At 39.0% G+C, this 19,880-nt stretch overlaps 2 protein-coding genes and 1 long non-coding RNA gene across 5 annotated transcripts in view; 2 read left to right on the forward strand and 1 right to left on the reverse strand.

Moving 5' to 3' along the window:
- LOC135632425 (transportin MOS14-like) overlaps positions 1-13,649 on the forward strand; it is a 31,228-nt gene extending 17,579 nt beyond the window's left edge. The window contains exons 17-25 of the mRNA XM_065140994.1: positions 3,084-3,169; positions 3,703-3,911; positions 3,988-4,080; positions 5,113-5,300; positions 5,415-5,526; positions 5,825-5,982; positions 6,920-7,036; positions 12,141-13,089; positions 13,197-13,649. Of these exons, the coding sequence (XP_064997066.1) occupies positions 3,084-3,169; positions 3,703-3,911; positions 3,988-4,080; positions 5,113-5,300; positions 5,415-5,526; positions 5,825-5,982; positions 6,920-7,036; positions 12,141-12,365 (1,188 nt within the window). The 3' untranslated portion in view covers positions 12,366-13,089; positions 13,197-13,649. The remainder of the gene's footprint in view (positions 1-3,083; positions 3,170-3,702; positions 3,912-3,987; positions 4,081-5,112; positions 5,301-5,414; positions 5,527-5,824; positions 5,983-6,919; positions 7,037-12,140; positions 13,090-13,196) is intronic.
- Positions 7,764-8,608, reverse strand: LOC135632426 (uncharacterized). Its single transcript, XR_010494702.1, has 3 exons — positions 8,138-8,608; positions 7,941-8,059; positions 7,764-7,853 (listed from the first exon to the last, which is right to left on the reverse strand). It is a non-coding gene; the product is annotated as an uncharacterized LOC135632426 (long non-coding RNA).
- Positions 13,650-13,774: 125 nt separating the features above from the next.
- Positions 13,775-19,519, forward strand: LOC103979454 (uncharacterized). 3 transcript variants are annotated; one of them, XM_065140997.1, is made up of 15 exons: positions 13,997-14,135; positions 14,237-15,168; positions 15,355-15,576; positions 16,533-16,670; positions 16,812-16,893; positions 16,989-17,065; positions 17,349-17,455; positions 17,729-17,840; positions 17,924-18,040; positions 18,122-18,213; positions 18,301-18,367; positions 18,430-18,508; positions 18,601-18,692; positions 18,787-18,930; positions 19,017-19,519. In XM_065140997.1, exons 3-15 carry the CDS (start codon positions 15,574-15,576, stop codon positions 19,041-19,043), a joined length of 1,137 nt encoding a protein of 378 aa, XP_064997069.1. In that variant the 5' UTR covers positions 13,997-14,135; positions 14,237-15,168; positions 15,355-15,573; the 3' UTR covers positions 19,044-19,519. The 3 variants fall into 3 exon arrangements, with proteins under 3 accessions (XP_009393884.2, XP_064997069.1, XP_064997068.1); XM_065140996.1 differs by having other exon boundaries at positions 14,237-15,576; XM_009395609.3 differs by lacking the exons at positions 14,237-15,168; positions 15,355-15,576 and having other exon boundaries at positions 13,775-14,135.
- Positions 19,520-19,880: the final 361 nt, after the last annotated feature.

Genomic DNA, 19,880 nt, shown 5'->3' on the forward strand with positions numbered 1-19,880 from the left:
CATGGGGCACTTAGGTACTCGCCTAGGCACTAGGGCAAGGTGAGGCCCGAAAATGTTTTGGGTGAGGTGTTTTGATTGGGCACTGCCTAGGTGCATGCCTGGGATCAGGCACTCACTAGGCCCAAAAATGCAACTTGGGCTTGAGTTGAAACCATGGTCTGCAGTACCGGACTGTACCGCCCGGTACGGGCGGTACGTACAGGTCCGACAAGCGTCAGGTACGCGGACCGCCTGTTACCGGTCCGACACTGGAGCAGAACTGTAGCAGTACTGTAGCTGCTCGGTATACCGTACCGTACCGGTACCGAGCCCAGGTCGAAACTCTGGTACGGTACGGTATTGCGGACCTTGGTTGAAACTAAACTAATTGGTTCAGTTCAACCAAGCCAAATACCAGGTGCCCTCGTGAGCCCTAATCCCACCATCAACAGCATCGCCTCTCGTGGATGCAACCCCGTACACCCTTCCTGCTGGCGATGCCTCCCCATCCCGTCACATGCAAAGACTCCCCTCCCCCCAAACACCCCATTGTGTGTGATAGCACCCCTCGGTGCCACATCCTATTCATGATAGGATCTTCTCTCTGCCTTTGGACTCAACCAGACTCCATTGCTCTTCTCCACTACTGCACCTCTCCTCTCAGTCACCTCTACACATTGCTGGTATACCTTGCTCTTTATCTTGTTCTTGTCATTAATTCTTATTAATAATAGTTGAGTCTTATTAATAATAGGTAACCTTGGTAATATAGTAATGTTAACTTTTGTCAGTAATAATTTATAAATTGTGTTGATTAGTAGGCTTTCATTGCAATTTTAGGATCTTGAATCATGACAATCATAGTTAATGCCAAGGTATGCAATACCGTACCATACCGGTGTTTCGAGGTTGGCTCGGTACGGTACGGTACCGGCATATCGAGCCGTACACTAAGGCTTATCGAACGATTTTAAATATTTTTTTTTCTCTTACTGTAGCACAGTCCATCCGGTAGCGGGCGGTCCGCGTACCGGTATGCCGTCGGACCTGTACATACCGCCCGTACCGGGATGTACTATTCGAAATTACATATCATGGTTAATGCCTCCCATTTTATTTTATTTTAATGATTGCTTTTATCATTTTTTTTAATGCTTTTATTAGTTATATATATTTTTTATAATATTATATTCGCAAGCGCCTTACTTTGCGTAGCTTCAAGCGCTTTGGAACCTTAGCGCTTAGTGACTTTGATGACACCAGTCAAGTGAAATCTGGTGTCTAGCAGATCTTCCAGGAAAGCCACACTATATATGACAAAAAAAATGAAGCAAGGCTCCCACATACCTGGTAACAATCACCAGATTGTTCTTTCTATGCACCATTATGCCCCACTGGGGATGAAAAGAGACTTGATATAGACTAAATATTAGAAAATTCATATCCATATCCACTTTTCATCAATGTACGTGAATCTAAATATTAGAAAATTGATATAGACTAAATATTAGAAAATTCAGCATTCATATTTCTTGAAAAAGAAGACAGATACAATATGTAATTTTCACAATTTTGTGTATTGGGACTGTACCGGTCAGGAGTGGTCCATACAGATGTACCGAGTGTTGGTGTGTCGATACGTATCGAGTTTCAAAAAAATAGAAATACTAAAAGAACAAAAAAAAACTGCTTGGTGCATAACTTGTACCATCATATACCACATGGTATTATTCCTGTATTGACTGATATTGGCCCTATGCTGGGTGTACTAAGTGTACCGCCCACTTTACCTTGTTCCATATATTGGTAAATGTCATCCGTACTGAACCTTGCATATACGATATACTACAGACGTCATTTTGGATATAAGATGGATTTTAATGTAACTATAACATGAATCAAGTATATTATCATCAATGTTTAAGATATTAACTCAAATCTTTATAATTGTTTTTCTTTGTATAAAAGCATCAAAGCTAATATGAAAGTTTTGTAGAAAAAAGGTAATAACTCTCTTACTTAAGTTAATATGGATAGATCTTACACTTTGAGATGTACTCAGATATCCAATTACTGATAGAAATCAACCCATCTTAGATAGTAAAATTTGGATGCAAATACAAAATTTGATGGACAATAGTTATAGAACATTATCCAGCTCCACTTGAATTGGATGGATGAGCTGATCCAAATTTAACCTTGATGCACATCATCATCTTTAATTTCATGTTTTAATTATTTTGCTTTTGCAATCACAATGACCTTAGAAAGCTAGCTTACCTTTATGATAGATGGGTTGACCATTGAGAATGTTTTCTTGCTTATGAGACTTGTGCTGTATTTTATTGAAATAAATAAACCTATGCATGAGCTCATTTGAGAATTAATGTAATAAAAGCTCATTTGAGACTTCATATGGAATCTCTTTCTTGAACAGTTTGTGGAGTCAATTAGTTTTGCATATGCCATATGAGGGTTGAACCTACATTTAAACAAATACTGATTGAAATGTTTGGTTTAAGTATTCACTGACAAGTTACTAGATGAATAAATGTAGGATAATCATGCTAAGTTGGGATGGCAAAAAATATTAGATTCTTAATCATCATTTCTAACAAGTTTTAATTTGCAGTTGTCCACTAATAAGCCTTTTCATATTTGTAATCCTGCATAAACTTCTCAATCTTGGCCTCATTCGTTTGAACCATAGAAGCAACCTCTCCAAATGCAGGTGGTAAGGCTTTGTATATTCGCATGTAGGGCAGGTCCTTGTGCATCTACCTTCCCCAGGCCCTGCTTCACGTGGTGGGTTGCCACAGTCGATTCTGGACTGCAGACAATGACTTGTTGTTGCTATGGATTTGTTTTAGAGCAAAATTGTCAAGGTCTAGCAAGGTTCTTTTGAAGAAGCCAGTGGACTTTGTATGTTGCTTTCCCTTATAAAAGGTTGAGGAGAGTTGCAGAAAGCTAGGATGGTTCATCTTGCTTTTAAATTCATTAAACAAATCCTTGAATCTATCTAGTCTTGTTTTTATCTGAGTTTGACAACCCCTACTCATTTGAGCACCTGCAGCTTTGACAAGTTTGTTATATTTCTTTATCAGATAGATGCAGATCGTGAAGAACCTCTGAAGCGAAACCCTTCTGCTTACACACAGGCTTTAAGCTCTGCTGTCAGGGGGTTATACAGGTTGGTTTCAATAAAGTTGTTATACTGTATGTTGCCTACATAGAGATATCCAAGCTATTTGCTGTTTCTTAAAGGCAAGGATATCCTACAAATTTAGGTGTATTATTGACACAGACATGCTTAGAAGTCGTTGCCTCAAGACATTATCATATTCTTTGCCATATGAGATGCCAGCTAAAATTTGGTCTGATCACCAAGTTTATCATGGGGGCAACATCAATTTGACTAAGAACAATTAAGCTTTTACAGTTTACTAATAAGTTCTCAAGTCATTACCTTCTGATTTTACTTGTTGCAAACTTCTTATGCTCTTTCATTTCTTTCTCTGCTAATACTGTTGCTACACAATTTGACTTCACGGTTGGCAAATACTTAGTTCTGTTATCTGCATACTTTTTGTAAAATTGTTTATTGGACTCATTTGGTATTGGTGTGTAGAAAAGCCTACGAAGCTTAATCTTACATTTTGTGCTTTGTTTATAATGTTTTCAGCATCCACTTAGACAAAACTAAGTCCATCTAACTCTTTTCAGGATTGGGTCTGTACTTCGCCATCTACTGGCTCCTCCCGCTGTCCATCTAGTGATTCCTCGCGCTGTTAATCATGTTGAGGATGACACAGTTTTGGTCCTTGAATTCTTTTGGCCACTTCTTGAGAAACTTTTTAGGTCATCTCACATGGAAAATGCTAGTCTATCTGCGGCAGCATGTCGGTCGCTTTCTGTAGCTGTGCATTCTTCAGGTACTTGTGTTGATTTCTCAAAAATGTTTAAGCAGAAGACTTTCAGATTGTCATGATATCCTGATAACATTTGCAGGAGAACATTTTCTGATATTGCTGCCTAAGGTTCTAGACTGCTTGTCTACGAATTTTTTATTATTCCAAAGTCATGAATGCTACATAAGAACAGGTGTGCATATATTTTCAACTTTTTTCCATTATTGAAAAAAAGCAAGAAATTTCAAATTCTTTTGGAGTATATCCATCCACAAGAGTTCTTTTGTAGTGAGAGTAACAAAAATCAACCACGTTCTGGTTGCAGGAGTTTGGTTCCTTCTTATATAATGAATATTTTAATTGTTATTTGATGTATGCATAATTTGCTTTTATGTTGTTAAAGTGGTAATTACTTTACCTTTTAAATCTTAGTGAAAGGTGGTCCTCAGTATTCATTGTATACTCTGTTTTGCATGAGACAATATTACCTTTTTCAGATGTGATGCGTTACCTGACATCTTCTAACTTTTGCTATGGAAAACTTTTCTTCTTTATTAAAATTAATATTTAAAAGCATATTTTTTTGCTTCTTTCCATCAAGGAATTAATGGAACAGCTTCTGTTCCGTAATACTCACTGATTGCCTTGTTGATTCTTCCTCTGAAACTGGAATTGTAGGAGGCCATAGTCTGTCCTCCATTTTCCAATTCTCTGATTCCTTGTTAAGTTCTTGTGGTTCTTTGGATGAGTGCCTTTTCTATCGTCTCAAAGTCAAGCTTGTCCCCACCTCTCCAGAAAAATGTATGGATGAGATAATTTATAATAGATCAAGACTGGTGACATAGGTGTACAAATGGAAATACTGTAAGGTGCAATGAACACCAAAGGTGTTTGATTTCATTAATTTCCATTTTGCCCCATACAGATCTGGTCTAGTGTTAATATCTACAAAAGGACTCCTGAATATCTATTTGACTTTTTAACAAAAGTTAGATATATATAGTGATGCTTATGAATGTCTTTTTTTCCATGTGATTACCTTAACCAATTTCATATGTCCTGGTCTAGTTCACGCTTAAATGTCTGTTTTTTCCCAAATTGTAAAAATATTTAAAATGATATATCCCTTAAGTGTAACATTTCATATCTGTCTCTATGGTGCTAGTCGATTGATTCTTTATCTCTAACTTCCATTTCTCTGTTTTTCCATTAAAAACTTTATCAGCGGCTGTTGTTGTTGAAGAATTTGGCCACATCGAAGAATATGGAACTTTATGCATTAGCACATTTAATAGATTTGCCTCAGCAGCATCAATAACTGCTCTTAATTCTTCTTACATATGTGACCAAGAACCTGATTTGGTGGAAGCCTACAATAATTTCACATCAACATTCGTACGCTGCTGTCCCAAGGTCTTTATTCTCTCACTTACTTTCTAGCTTATTATAGCTTATGCACCTTTTGGTATCTCAAAATGTTAAAGAGCAAAAGGCAACTAAATAATTATGTTTTATGCATTCCATCAGGATGTTCTTGCTGCATCTAGTTCACTTCTTGAATTGTCATTCCAAAAAGCTGCAATTTGTTGTACTGCAATGCATCGTGGAGCTGCACTTGCAGCAATGTCATATATGTCCTGTAAGTATTTATCTCTTACATGCAAATTATAAGTGTCATATCTTTTGCCTGTCCCATTCAAACACTAGCATGGTAAGCATTTTGTAGAGGGTGTGTCAATGCATGGTACAATCTGACATTCTGCAAGCATGAACGTGTCATGCTGTCATCTATGGCTTGTAGTTCTCTTCATGCTAGCTCAACTTAAGGTTATAGCAATTTTTACGTGCATATTCAGACCCCCACTTTGTAATGAAACATGCATCTCAGTTTGTCTTTTTGTTTTGATGCAGCTTCCTAAAATATTACATGGTTGCAGGTTTCCTAGAGGTCAGCCTAGTCTCCGTGTTGGAATCTTTGGCTTGTATAACTGAAGGATCATTAAGTGCGGTGGTAATTCGTATTTTAGCACAAAATGGTGAAGGACTGGTGTCTAGTGTTGTTTATGCTCTTCTTGGTGTGTCAGCAATGTCAAGGGTAAATGTGCAGATCTCCTTCTAGTTTCACAAGGGCATAAGCTGTCTGTTGGATTAGTTATTGCAATTATTTTTCTAGTAATTTTTTGTATAGTTCGCTTTATCGGTATGTACTAGTGCACCGACCAGCCATCGGTAGGGTACATACCAAACTATATCGACGCACCAACACATGGTACGGTGGGGCATACCGACAAACCAGTATGTACCGCCCGAACTGATCTCCTATCAGATTGGTATGTACCACCCATACTGAGCGGCATGCCACAGTACAGCAAACTTTGATTTTCTGATAATCTACATATTTTCTTAGAAACACATGTGAAATTATGAGGATGTGTTATAGATGCTTCATATCCTGTTTGGGTTCTGACAAAATTGTATTGTTTTTGTTCGAGATTTAAGAAAGAGTGTCAGTGTCGTAAATGAATAACTCTAGTCACTAATATTGCTCTTGAAAATTTATAAATATCTTTATCATACTGGTTCCTCAAACATCAGCAGTTCTTGTAAATGCACTCTATTATGGAAGTCAATTTGCAATTTAACCCTGCCTGTTGAAGGCACATACAAAATAACTTTGGTGGAGATTACATATTCTTTAAAATTCAGCAAGCAAAGTAGCAGATGAAGTTAAAATTGGATCAAACTTTCTTCTGCCTATTTGTAGTGAAACATGCTCAGAAATGTCATCCCAGACAACCATTATCTTTTATGGTCCTAGATCTTGTGATTGTTTCTTCCTGTTTTCTCATGGGAAATACATTTTTGCTGCATATCTGTTTGCACTAAAAAACAGTTGGCTATGTTTTTGAATTATGATAATATTTGTATCTCAATGGAAATTATATTTTGTACACTTCTTTCGAGTATGACTAAAAATTTCTTGTGCTATTACTAATTTGAGCAATCAGTTAATATCTTTCACACTTTTTCAGGTACACAAGTCTGCAACAATCTTGCAACAATTAGCAGCATTGTGCAGCCTTTGTGGAAGGACTGCATGGCAATCGGTTCTTTGTTGGGCTTCCCTATGTAGATGGTTGCAGTCAACGGTAATCCTCTCACTCATTTTATTGTGTATTTTTTAAGGGAGGTTGGGGGATTGCCATTTTGATAGATTTTCCCGATGGTTTTAGTAAAGCAACAAAAGTGCGACCATAATTATGGGCAGTGATTTAAAAAGCGCTAGGCGCCAAAAGGCGCCAAGGTCCAAAAACGCCCGAGGTGCTAGGCGCTCGCCCGAGCGAAGCGAGGCGCTAAAATATAAAAATATATAATATAATTAATAAATATAATTATTTAAATTTTTAAATAAAAATATGTTATTAAATTAAGAAAATCTAAGATACAAAATCACAATGTCACATTAACAAAAAGTTTCAAAATTCAAAACATTAAAATTTTACATCAAAGTCATTCATCATAATCAATATTATCGTCATTTTCACATAAATCATCTTCATTGATTTCGTCTTCTTCCTCTTGTTCTTCGATTCCTTCCTCTTCGTCAAGATATGTTTCATTCTCTGTGTCTTCAACAATAGCAGGAGCCGAGCTTGATGCTTTTGCACTCATTTTTCTCTTTGACATATGTCTTGTATATGTTTGTAATTCTCCAACACCTGAAGCTCTTGCCACATCTCCCCACGTCAATCTATCATCTTCAAATACAAGCTCGTCTTCAGCATCTTGCAAGTTAGCACCCATTTCTCCTACTAACCACTCATTTGAATCATCAATATCTTGCAATGAGATTGAATCAAATCTATTTTTTAAATCATGACGAGTCTTCAAAGCTTGATTATACTTTATGTAAACAAGATCGTGCAATCGTTGATGTTCTAACCGATTTCTTCTCTTCGAGTGAATCTGTCATGTCATATAATTTAAAAATATATTAATACATATATCTAAATAAATAAATAAATTAAAATAAAAATATTTAGTAATACTTACATGCTCAAAGACACTCCAGTTTCGCTCACAACCCGAAGCACTACATGTCAAACTAAGTACTTTGATAGCAAATTTCTGTAAGTTCGGGGTGGAATTTCCAAATAGACTCCACCATTCAGCTGCAAAATTTATGTTATTATTAGCAATAACATAGTAACATAATATATATGAAATTAATTATATGAAATTATTAATACCTGGAGAGGTAGTTGTCCTGGATCGAACGGCAATTGGAATTCCAAAAAGACCTTCAGCATTTTTATATAAAGATAATTCATGAATAATCTTATCTTGAACCTCAATGCTGGGAACTAATCTTGCAACACACTGATATAACCCACCCAAAACTTCTGCATCAAATCCAACAGATTTAATCTTATAAAAGAATTCAGGGTTCAAATAATATCCTGCTGCATGTAAGGGACGATGAAGTTGACAATTCCATCTTTCGTCAATGATTGTAAAAATTTTCTCATATTTTTCTTCATTTTCATTAAAAGATATTTTAATCGTCTCCTTTGCTCTATCCATAGCCTCATAAATATATTCCATTGCAGGCTTATTTTCATTATCCACCAACCGAAGGACTCGAACAAGAGGGCCCATTACCTTTAATATATAAACTACATGATTTCAAAAGGATGGCATTAAGATGATATCAGCAGCCCTCTTGCCTTTTGCTTATTTTGCCCATTTACTTGTCACCCATTTCTCAGAGGTAAACATATTTCTCAGAGTATGTTTTTGACGATCCACGCTCTGTAATGTCAAGAATGAAGTAGCAAATCGGGTAACACCATGTCTCACTAATTCTTTATTCCCTGTAAATTCTCTCATCATATTCAAAGCCCCAATGTGATTATAAAGAAATCCAACAACAAAAATTGCCCTTTCTAAGGTTTTCTTGATTTCTAAGATCTTTCCAATATCTTCCAACATTAAATCAATACAATGTGCTGCACATGGAGTCCAATACAAGTGTTGTCTTTTTGATTCAAGCAATTTACCTGAGACAAAGAATAACAAAAATGATAAGACTTAAGAGTTTAACACACTTAATTGAAGATAAAATAATTAACAAAATCAAAAGATGAATATTACCAGTTAAAACATAGTTGCTTCCATTGTCGGTTATGATTTGAACGATATTTTGTTCTCCAATTTCTTCCACGAATTTGTCAAGTAAATCATATATCTTGTCTCCAGATTTTACAAAAGATGAAGCATCTATTGACTTTACAAACATAGTCCCTAAAGAACAATTAACCATAAAATTAATTATACTCCTGCGCCTCCTGTCAGTCCAAACATCTGACATAATAGAGCAACCATGAGTTGCCCATGATTCTTTATGACCTTTTAGTAAGTCATTTGTATAATTCAACTCTTTTTGCAGCAATGGAACTCGCATCTCATAATAACTTGGAGGTTTTAATCCTGCACCATATCTTCCAATAGCTTCAATCATATCCTTAAAATTGTCTAAACGAGTTGTACTAAGGGGAAGACCAGCTTGATAGAAGAAGCGAGCAATGTGCTGAATTGTTCTTCCTCTTATTTCTTTATCGCAAGCATCACTTATATTTGTTTGTCTCAATTTTGAGCCTCCTGCTTGCTCTTGTTGTTTCTGGGATCCTTGAAGCATATATAGATCCATCGGTCCTTTTCTACCTTTCTTAGTACTCATAACTTCTTTTCCCTTTTTGTCGTATACTCTTTTTTCACTTGGGTTAATACTCGCAGAATAATCTTCTTCTTCTTCCCTGAGATGTTCAACATTGTCTTCTGGTAAATTCCCATAAGATTCATTCTTTTGTGTCTTCTTTTCATTCATATAATTCAGCAACTCTTCTTTTACCTCGGGTGGACATTTTTTGCAAGCTGCTGCATTCTTGAAATTTCCTACTATATGTTGTTTTGCACGAAAAATACCACCTCTGGTAGTCTTATCGCAGAATATGCAAGTCACTGCATTAGGATCTTTCGGATCCTTCAAATAATTATACTTCCATGCAGGATCTTTTTTTGATACCATTGGAGACTCTATTGAGTTGCTCTCTACACTTGTCATTTTTGTTGGAACCTAACAATAATTTCAAATAAATAAAAATTAATAACATTAAAATCAAAATAATATATTATTAATCTATTAACAGAAAATTAATCATTTCAAAATTCAATATTAAGAGTATACTGAGTTGGAGAAACGAGGAAGCAGCTCGAGCGGTAGCGTCGGCGAGCGGCGGCGGCGGCAGCAGCAGCGGCGAGCGGCGGCAGCGGCAGCAACAGCGGCGAGCGGCGGCAGCGGGAAAGAGAAAGGGAGCGGAAGGCGCGAGCAGCAGGAGGCCTCGAGGGAGGCGCGAGCAGCGGGAAGGCTCGCAGGAGGCGAGAGGGCTCGCGGGAGGCGCGAGCAGCGACAGCGGCAGCAAGCGACGAGATCGCGATCGGGATCGGGATCAGGATCGAGAGCGGCAGCAGCAGCAGGTTAGTGTTGGGTTAGGGTTAGGGTTAGGGTTGGGGTTATATCGGTTTAGTTGGTTCGATTGAACCAACTAACAACCGAACTAGGACCGAACCAGACCTAAAATTCTGGTTCGGTCGCCTTGGTTTACCCAAGCGCTCGCCCGAAGCGCCCAGCGCCTGGGCTCGGGCGAGCGCCCAGGCGGCGCCTGTTTGAAGCGCGCCGCCTGGGACATTAGCGAGGCGCTCAGGCCTCGCCTCGCCTCGCCCGAGCGCCTTTTGCAATCACTGATTATGGGTTAAAAGAGCAAGGAACACTATTTTGGAAATATCCTATTTTGTTGGAAACAGAAGTCTCCGACCATGTGGTAGATTCCTTTAGCTTCTGACTGTGTAGTTATGAATTTAGCCTGCCTCGTGGATACCTGTTGGTTTTCTTGAATTATAGTGTTCAATATATCCTCTACTTATTTTGTATGCTACATCAAGAAGAACATAGAATAAGAAATTGTCGTGTCCCAATCATTTGTGGTTAATTATTTGGATCTTTTCTTGTCATTTAGTTTTCCTGAATCCATACAAGTTAAGCTAAGAGCAATTAAATCATTTCTTCTGATCTGTAATATAGTTTTCTAGATTTTCCCCTTATTCCTTACAGCACCGATGATAATAAAGTCACCGCATCTAGTAAGTCTGTCTCCTTACAGCTTCGATGATAATAAATTACCCATATTCAGAGCCATAAATCCTAGTTTGGCTTACAATAGTCATATAAAATTTTCTTTTAATCTAAGAGACACAACGGTCACATATAATTCTTGATGCCTTTTTTCCTTGCTTTGGTTCCATCATCAATTTCTTTCTAATTCTTCCTCTTCCATTGAATGACAGATGTAAAATTTTTACTTGTAAGAACTTTTTGTTCATGAAGACCTAGAACCTTTCCTTCCAAGAACGTTCAGGAATTTTAACTATATTATTGGTTGGTTGTAGGGTGTCGATTTTTTGAACTTGTTTGCAATGCACCTTATGCTTTCATATTACTCTAGTACATCACAAGTGAAAAAAAAATCTAGTTACATTTGAAGTTTTTAAATATATTGTTATTGCTAGGTTGATCTGTCTAATTACATTTTCAATTATTGTTGTTCTCTTGAGGAACAATTAATCTAGTTACTTCTAAGACAGCTTTTTACACACATTGTATATCTGAATAGGTATTCACATGTATATTAATGTGTATCAATGAATACATACCCTAAGTGAATGATATCCATACTTAGCTCCATATATGTTTAGCAAAACATATATGGAGCTAAATCTCAACATGTGGATGCCCTATGTAATGACTTGTGGAGGAAAGTTTAATACAATTTGAAATTTTATCATCACAGTGTGGGCCTTGAATTCTGGGCAACAGTTGTTGCAGTTGACCCCAGTACTGATAGCTTTGGTAATAAAGGGAAAGTACATAGCCATGCTTCCCTTTCTTTCACAGGCTTGTGGATTGTTGCTCTGCACATACAAACCATACACAAATTGTTTAGCAAAACAGTAATATTGCTTTGTTTGAGAAAGGGATCCTCTAGGAAAATTGTTATCATTTCTTATTTTATCAAATATTTTGTTGTTTATGGTGATTATTGTATCTGGTGCCAATCTTGTATTCTACTTGTGTAGGGTTGTGTGTATTTCATTACATGCTTTGATATTGCTGAACAGCTTTTTCAATGTTACTAGGTGCAATCTCTGCCGTTGGAGTATCTGAAGCAAGGGGAACCAGAAACTATAATTCCTTTGTGGCTGAAGGCCCTAGCTAGTGCAGCTTCAGATTATGTAGAGAGCAAAACTTGTGACACTGGTAGAGGTGATAACGGGCACATGCTGGGTAAAGGGGGAAGAACCCTCAAGCGCATCATTAGAGATTTTGCTGATACACATCGCAATTTTCCAAATCCCACATGATTCACTATTTGATAATACTCTTCTAATGCTCTTTCTTCCCCTTTCCGACTGATGAAATGGGAACTGTAAATTGGAGGGTCAGAACCAGGCCAGTTTTGATATTTGGCAGCTGAGTTCATTGGGCTTTGTTTAATCAGATTGTGTAGACAGAACTAGAGCACCCAAAATTTTGTTGTGGCAGCTCATGTTGCCAGAAGGGAAGTCTGAACAATTGTGAATCTGAGTGCAATTATGCCATCTGGGATTTTATAATTGTGCAGTATTGCGCCAGAGTTGGCTATCCGAGCCTGATTGTGGAATAACGATGAAGAATAGGAGAGTTGATACTGTGGTGTTCTGAAACTGGCAATTGTGCAATAATCTTTAGGATAATTCATTTGATTTGTCAACATACTATGAAGTAGGATGTCAGAGTATGCTTATATCTCCTCTAGTTCTTTGGACTGCTCATCTTACAGTTGCTTTGAGGAGAAACACCCCGCAAATAGGAAATAGATTTGGCTAGCAAAGAGTAAATTGGGTGAGGTGCCCTCTAATTGTTTGTGCAATGTATCGATATTTTCCTCAAATAATTGTCAATTTGCCGAAATTTCTTGATCATTTGGCCCCCTTGTTCATCTTCAACATAAGGTTGCTTGCAATTTTTTCCATTCAAATACACCATGGATTATTACTACCATCATGAGAAGAATTTGGATGTCGTCATACATCACAGGACCTGATGGTTAGCATGCTTATCTTCTTTAAGAACATAATGCTGGTGTTTTGCATTGTTTTGATACCGACATCTGATTTATTTTTTTACTGAGATGTGTAACGTGATTCATGCAGGTTCTTTGGACGGCCGGAAAGTGACTAGAAATCATTCTGCAGAGCACAAAAACGTCAATGTCTGTGTTGAATTACTAGAAGATATGCTTGATTTAAAGGGACTGTTAATTATTCTCAATAATCAGGTAAGAGATGTCGTTGTGCCTCACCTGAGCTTTTGACTCAGAGATAGCAAGTGGATCAGCAACTTGTTCTTCCAATACAAATCTGAATAATTTCAGTGGAAATTGGCACGGAATGGATAAATGATTTGCGAACGGTGCATTCGTAAATTGACTGAGAACCAAGCAAATTATGTTCTACGTAATTTTTTGAGAAACACGTGTATATAGATTTATATATATACACACATGTATGTATGTGTGTACTGTGGATGTATAATCATATCTCACCTCGCCAGCCTAATGAGTTGCGCGCATAGTATAATAGCATTGTGTGGGTTTTCATGCGTCAGATCTGATTTTTTTACAGTATAATAATGGCCACAAAGAGACCAAAAGAAGGGAAAGCATCTGCTGCTTTCAACAGTATGCTTCTCTCTTATTGGCCACCTACACGTACTCCTCTCTCTCTCTCTCTCTTACTCGGTTGGTGATGCGAACTGCGATGCGTTGCTGCACATGCCGCCCGCTCACCTTTAAAGCTGCTCATCATGCCTGCTTTTTCCTGCATATAAAATAGTAGCTTGATTCTTTTCCCCCCCTCGGTCCCTCGCTAGGAGAGAGAGCGAGAGAGATGGGGACGTACGAGCTCATCAAGGGCGACGACAAGGCGGCGGCGGCTGCGGAGGAGGAGCAAAACGAGCACGTCCTCGCCGTCGACCACGCGCTGCCGTACCCAAAGGACCTCGAAATCGGCGGAAAGAGGGCCTCCGCTCCCCGGAGCGGGGACCGGCACCGCCTCGTCTCTCTCGACGTCTTCCGGGGACTCACCGTCGCGGTACGCCCATTCCGCATTGCTTGCTTACGTCGTCGCCGGTTCACTTTCCCCTTCCGTTTCTATGCCCTAATAATCGCTCGATTCCCCACTTCTTCTGTTAGGATATTTGTGTCTCCGATCATGCCACGGATTGCAGCGATTGCATTCTTTCTTTCTCAATACTTCTGAAACCATCCATGGCGTCGATATCCATCTTGGCATCGAAGATACCCATTCGATCCCTTAGATGTGTTCTCCTGCTGCCTCTCGCGTGCCGCTCAGTGCTTCTGGTCGGCGCAGAGTCTGTGGCGAACGCACCAAACAGCGATTGCATTCATTCTTTCTCAACACTTCTGAAAACATCCATGGCTTCGATATCCATCTTGGCATCGAAGATACCCATTCGATCCCTTAGCTGTGTTCTCCTTCTGCCTCTCGCTTGCCGCTCAGTGCTTCTGGTCGGCGCAGAGTCTGGCGAACACGCCAAGCAACGAGTCCCTCTCTCTCTCTCTCTCTCTCTCTCTCTCTCCTCTCTCCCCCTGTGCCGAAGCTTCATGTAGCAAACAGGAGGGGGAGAAGAGAGCGGATGTCAGAGGCGTTCCTGCATCGAATTGTGCGACTATTTTGTTTGCATTTCACTGTAGGCGATCCGCCGACACACAGCTAGCTCATCTTGTGGATCTTGTCCAACTATCCTTGTAGCTGCGACCATCCAATCCCTACACATCAGACATTGCTCACACTAGTCTTAGAATATGTCCGGCACAGTCGGACGCGCTGCGGCCCCGCCATGGCTGAAGGGGATCCCGCAAGGCCGTCCTCCCGCAGCAGAGCACGTGAAAAGGCGGACCCACCGGTTGAACAATGGTCGGCTTAGGTCAAAGTTGCAGCCTTTACGATTACCCACTCTATTCTCGTAGTAGCCCCTCGAGTTTAGTGCTGCGAGCACTGCGTTTAATCTGTATGTGTTACAGTAGTGTTGCTAATTGTTGCCTGCACTGCTTCTACCTTTTAGCATTTGAAGGCCTTTGTGCGTATGGGACATTAGGTTGAGGTTGGTGCTCTCCTACCCAACGCTTTTTCTTAGGGCACATGGTTCTGCCGTAGAGTTTGGGTAGGGTAGGTGTCCGTGGACCTCTGCTCCACTGGGGCAAGTGCCTTTGTCTCTGCAGAGCTGACAAAGGTTGTGGACCTGATCTTAATCCATTTCTCTTTCTAAGTGGAAGCATTTTGTCAACAGCATCCAGTGGAAATGCCTCGACTGGTTGGGGGTAGCACCATTGAGCCTTGAATGAAGCGACCCAACGTACTCCTTCACCCTTTTATCTGGAGTTGGGACCGGACGGTGTTACCACCAGAAGCAGGATTTTTCTTGGAGGCTGACGTACCTTCCATCTCTGTGCTTCGTGTCGCATAATCCAAAAGCCCACGGAATTGCCTCCGGTGAAGGCAATTGGGAATGGTTAGGGTTTCGACTTGTGGCAGTGATCTCTGGTCTTACAACAATCTAGTTTTGACACCTCGGTTTGGTGGATTCAGATTCATTTCTGATTTTTTTTCATGTCCTCCTACGATAAAATAATCAGAAAAGAGTAATAGGAAGAAGTAATCTTAGAACATAAATTAAAATTGTTTGATTTAATTAAGGATATTGTTTTGTACAGGGATCGATGTAGCCGATCCTAGCACATTATAATTTGTTGTTGTGTAAGTCATGTTGTCAATTAAATCTAGAGTCTGTCTTGCCCCTCTCAAGAATTTGTTTCGGGCAAGCAAAAAGATGATGGACATGAAACGTTTTTCTGGATCAGGAACAAAGAAAGAGAAAAAGTATCAGTCAATTTAAATTTTGCTTCTTATCTGCAAGAAACTGAGCCTTTGATCTTTGTTCAGTTGGAGTTTAGGGAAACCAATGCAGGCTCATGGACAATGCTCCTGGAATTTGTTTCAAACAAGATTTATTTATAGGGGAAGAAAGTATTTGATGAACTAAGATGATTGAGGTTATTTGCAGGATGTCTCGCATTGAATGATCATGTTTCAATTTTAACAATTGATTAAGGCTGCTAAAAAACACATGCACAGAGTGGTTTTATCTTCCAAGCGAAGGCAGTAAGAGTCAAAATGGATGAGAAAGACAATTTGTAGAATGCACTTCTTTTTTATGCTTGGAATTGTTAATTTCCAACAATATGATCTCATCAATCAATTCAATAGTAGCAGTAACACTGGAAAGCTCAGAAAGCAATATTTCCATATTGTTGAACGTGTTCTTGTGCTCTTGAACATCATATAAGATATTATTCTGTGTTTTCACATCCCATGATATGATTCCTTCTTCTTTGAACTCGTGGTATGATTAGTGGTCAAATGTGGGTTCTTGACTCCAGAAAATTTTATGAATGTCACTTGTTGCAGCTCATGATCTTCGTAGACGACGCCGGAACATATCTTCCTGCTATCAACCATTCTCCTTGGGATGGTGTCAACCTTGCTGATTTTGTTATGCCATTTTTCTTGTTTATAGTTGGAGTTGCGCTTGCACTTACGTATAAGGTGAGTGTACTGTCTTGACAATACATCTTTTCTTGACGTTGGAATTTCTCATTTTTATTGAACATAAAAGTATGTTAAGGATCGTAGCATACATCGATTAATTACATTAAAGATGCTAATAACACCTTGCTTTGCTACCAGAGAGTCTCAAACAAAGCAATGGCAACCAAGAAAGCAGTCCTTCGAGCAGCGAAGCTCTTCGTTGTAGGCCTTGTTATTCAAGGTATGCAACCCTGTTTTATACTAAATGTATTGATTAATTGCAAATATTAAAGGAATTTTGGCTACTTTATCCTCAGAATTATATTTCTATTACAGGTGGTTATTTCCATGGCCTTCACAATTTAACTTATGGAGTTGATATTTTGAGTATAAGATGGACCGGCATACTACAGGTAAAGTTTTATTGTTTACCAATCCTCCAAATATATATATAGGATAAGCAATCCTACCTGCATGGTGAAGAAATATAGGTTACCAATCCCCCAGATAAAGCAATAAAACTACCAGCCACCAATCTGAAATAATACTTACCAGCTAAGAAGACTAGAAATTTAATCCACAAGATGGCAAAAAATCAAAAATACTTTTTTATCTTATAAATGTTTGGTATTCTTTCTGAGTTACTATGTCTTTCTAATGGTAATTTAATCAATTAAACTTTTATTTTCCTTTCAGAGAATTGCAATTGCCTACTTGTTGGCTGCAATATGTGAAATCTGGCTTAAAAGTGATGATGATGTTGATTCTGGTCACTCCTTGGCCAGGCGATACCGATCTCAATTGTAAGTATGACTGCAAACTTTTTGGCAATTATCAAGAATTGTTTGATCAATCCCTCTTGGATACCTCTCCAGTCATTGAATCACGGTGACTATATCGGCATTGGTGCTTTACAAAAGTTAAATGCTCAAGTAAAAATTTGAAAATGAAAGGAGCTGACCAATAAACATGGAGATGTACAAATGCATTAAAGAAATATAGATAGCTAAAAGAAATTTTTGTTACCAGCAACCTCTAACTGCTTTCTTTGACGCAAATTGCTTGCTTTTGTATAGGTTGGTGGCTTTGATCCTTACAACCATTTACATGATTCTTCTATATGGTCTATATGTTCCTGACTGGGAATACCAGATACCAGTGGCAGGATCCGGGCCCAAGTCCTTTTCAGTGAGTCCATTGCCTTTCATCACACTCCACTTGGTTAATACTTGGAACTTCTTAACATTTACTACATCGATATCAAATATTAGGTCGAATGTGGAGTGAGGGGTGACACAGGACCTGCCTGCAATGCTGTGGGAATGATCGATCGCCGAATCTTTGGCGTCCGACATCTTCATAGACGTCCTGTCTATGAGAGGACAAAGGTTTCACATCTATCGTTTCTGTTTCGTCAATACCCTCTTTTTCCCTCTATAACTATTTCTAGTTCCTTGCTATTACTTCAGCAATGCAGCATAGATTCACCAGCTAGTGGCCCACTTCCACCTGATGCTCCCTCATGGTGTCAAGCTCCTTTTGATCCTGAAGGACTACTTAGGTAAGCCATCGTTATCCTTCTCTGTATCATTCTCCAGTCCTCCATTTCATGGTACTAAAATAAACTATAAGTTCATGCTGCATGCAGTTCTGTAATGGCAATTGTGACTTGCTTGATCGGGTTGCAGTTCGGGCACGTTATAGTGCACTTTAAGGTACCGGTATTCCCTTAATTGCCCTACATCGAGTACATGTTTAATTCTTGAATCAACTGCAGGATCACAAGGATCGAATCGTGCAGTGGATGATACCTTCCTTCTGTCTTTTAGCATTGGCCTTTTCATTAGACTGCTTTGGTATCCACCAAACTGCCTTTCTTTGTTCAAGTCACTTTGATTAGACTTGTTCCTTAAACTTCCATCTCGGTTGGACCCTTTCGTTCTTTCAGGAGTGCATATGAACAAGGCTTTGTACACCTTAAGTTATACTTGCGCCACTGCTGGGACTGCTGGGATGCTCTTCACTGGAGTATATGTGCTGGTTAGCTATCTAAAACTCTTCTCTAAATGAACAAAATAAATGGTAGTGCCCCAACTATTTAGGATCGATTCATGATGATGCTTGATATCTGCAGGTTGATGTCTATGGCTATAGGAGGCCAACACTGGCAATGGAATGGTTGGGTATGCATGCTCTTATGATCTACGTTCTAATAGGCTGCAACGTATTTCCAGTATTCATCCAAGGATTCTACTGGAGGGAGCCTCAGAACAATCTTGTGAGTAAACCTAGCCTAGCAAAATCTTCCCTGAGTGTTAAACTTATGATTCAATCTGATTTCTTGGTGCCGTGGGCTATGAGCAGCTGAGGGTCATTGGAATTGGTTCTTGAACCAGAACCTGAGCAATAATATAGCAGGAGATCAGATGGCTGCCAGAGTCTGAGGTGGAGGGAATCATGGTATGTCGCATGTAGTCCTCTTCACCAAAATAAAGCTCTTCAGTTTATTGCCATTTACCAGTTCCTAATGCTTGGAGAGAGGATCTCTGCTGTGCTGGTGAGACCAAAATATTCTTTCTTGAGCCTGTGAAATGGTGCTTCAAAGGTTAAATTGCAGATCACAAGTTACACCATTTTTGGCTCCTATTAGTTTCTACCTAAAGCAGGCTCCTGCAATGGGCTTCTATTTTCAGTTGCCTGTAAAGTACTCTATATAATGCTTGTAAATCAAACTACTTATGAAACTTCCACTGCTTCCATTTCACCACTCCCTCCTACCCCATTCCCTAATGATAGCAAGAACAAAGCAATTCCAACAATTGCAGAGGTTTTCAGAAGTTTCATGTGCATGTTTGGAGTTAATGTCATGATCGATCATCAGACTAATTGATTGGATTTATATATATGTGATATGGAGTTGCCAACAAGATAATGGTTTCCACCCATATTCCAAATGCAACAGAGAGATCAAAGCCCTTTCGTAACAGTCTTCCAATATATATATATATATATATAAGCACAATCTTTTGACCTCATGACTCAGACAAGCAGTCAAGTATTATGTCAGTTGAGCTCAGAACACAAATCTAAATGCAACAGAGAGATCAAAGCAGGGTAAACATTATCCTTTCTTAACATTCTTCCTATATACACACGCATATATATAGGACTCAGACAAGCATTCAAGTATTATGTCAGTTGAGCTCAGAACACACAAATCTAAATGCA

Source organism: Musa acuminata, chromosome BXJ3-3 (assembly GCF_036884655.1).
Source record: "Musa acuminata AAA Group cultivar baxijiao chromosome BXJ3-3, Cavendish_Baxijiao_AAA, whole genome shotgun sequence".
NCBI classification, from domain to species: Eukaryota; Viridiplantae; Streptophyta; class Magnoliopsida; order Zingiberales; family Musaceae; genus Musa; species Musa acuminata.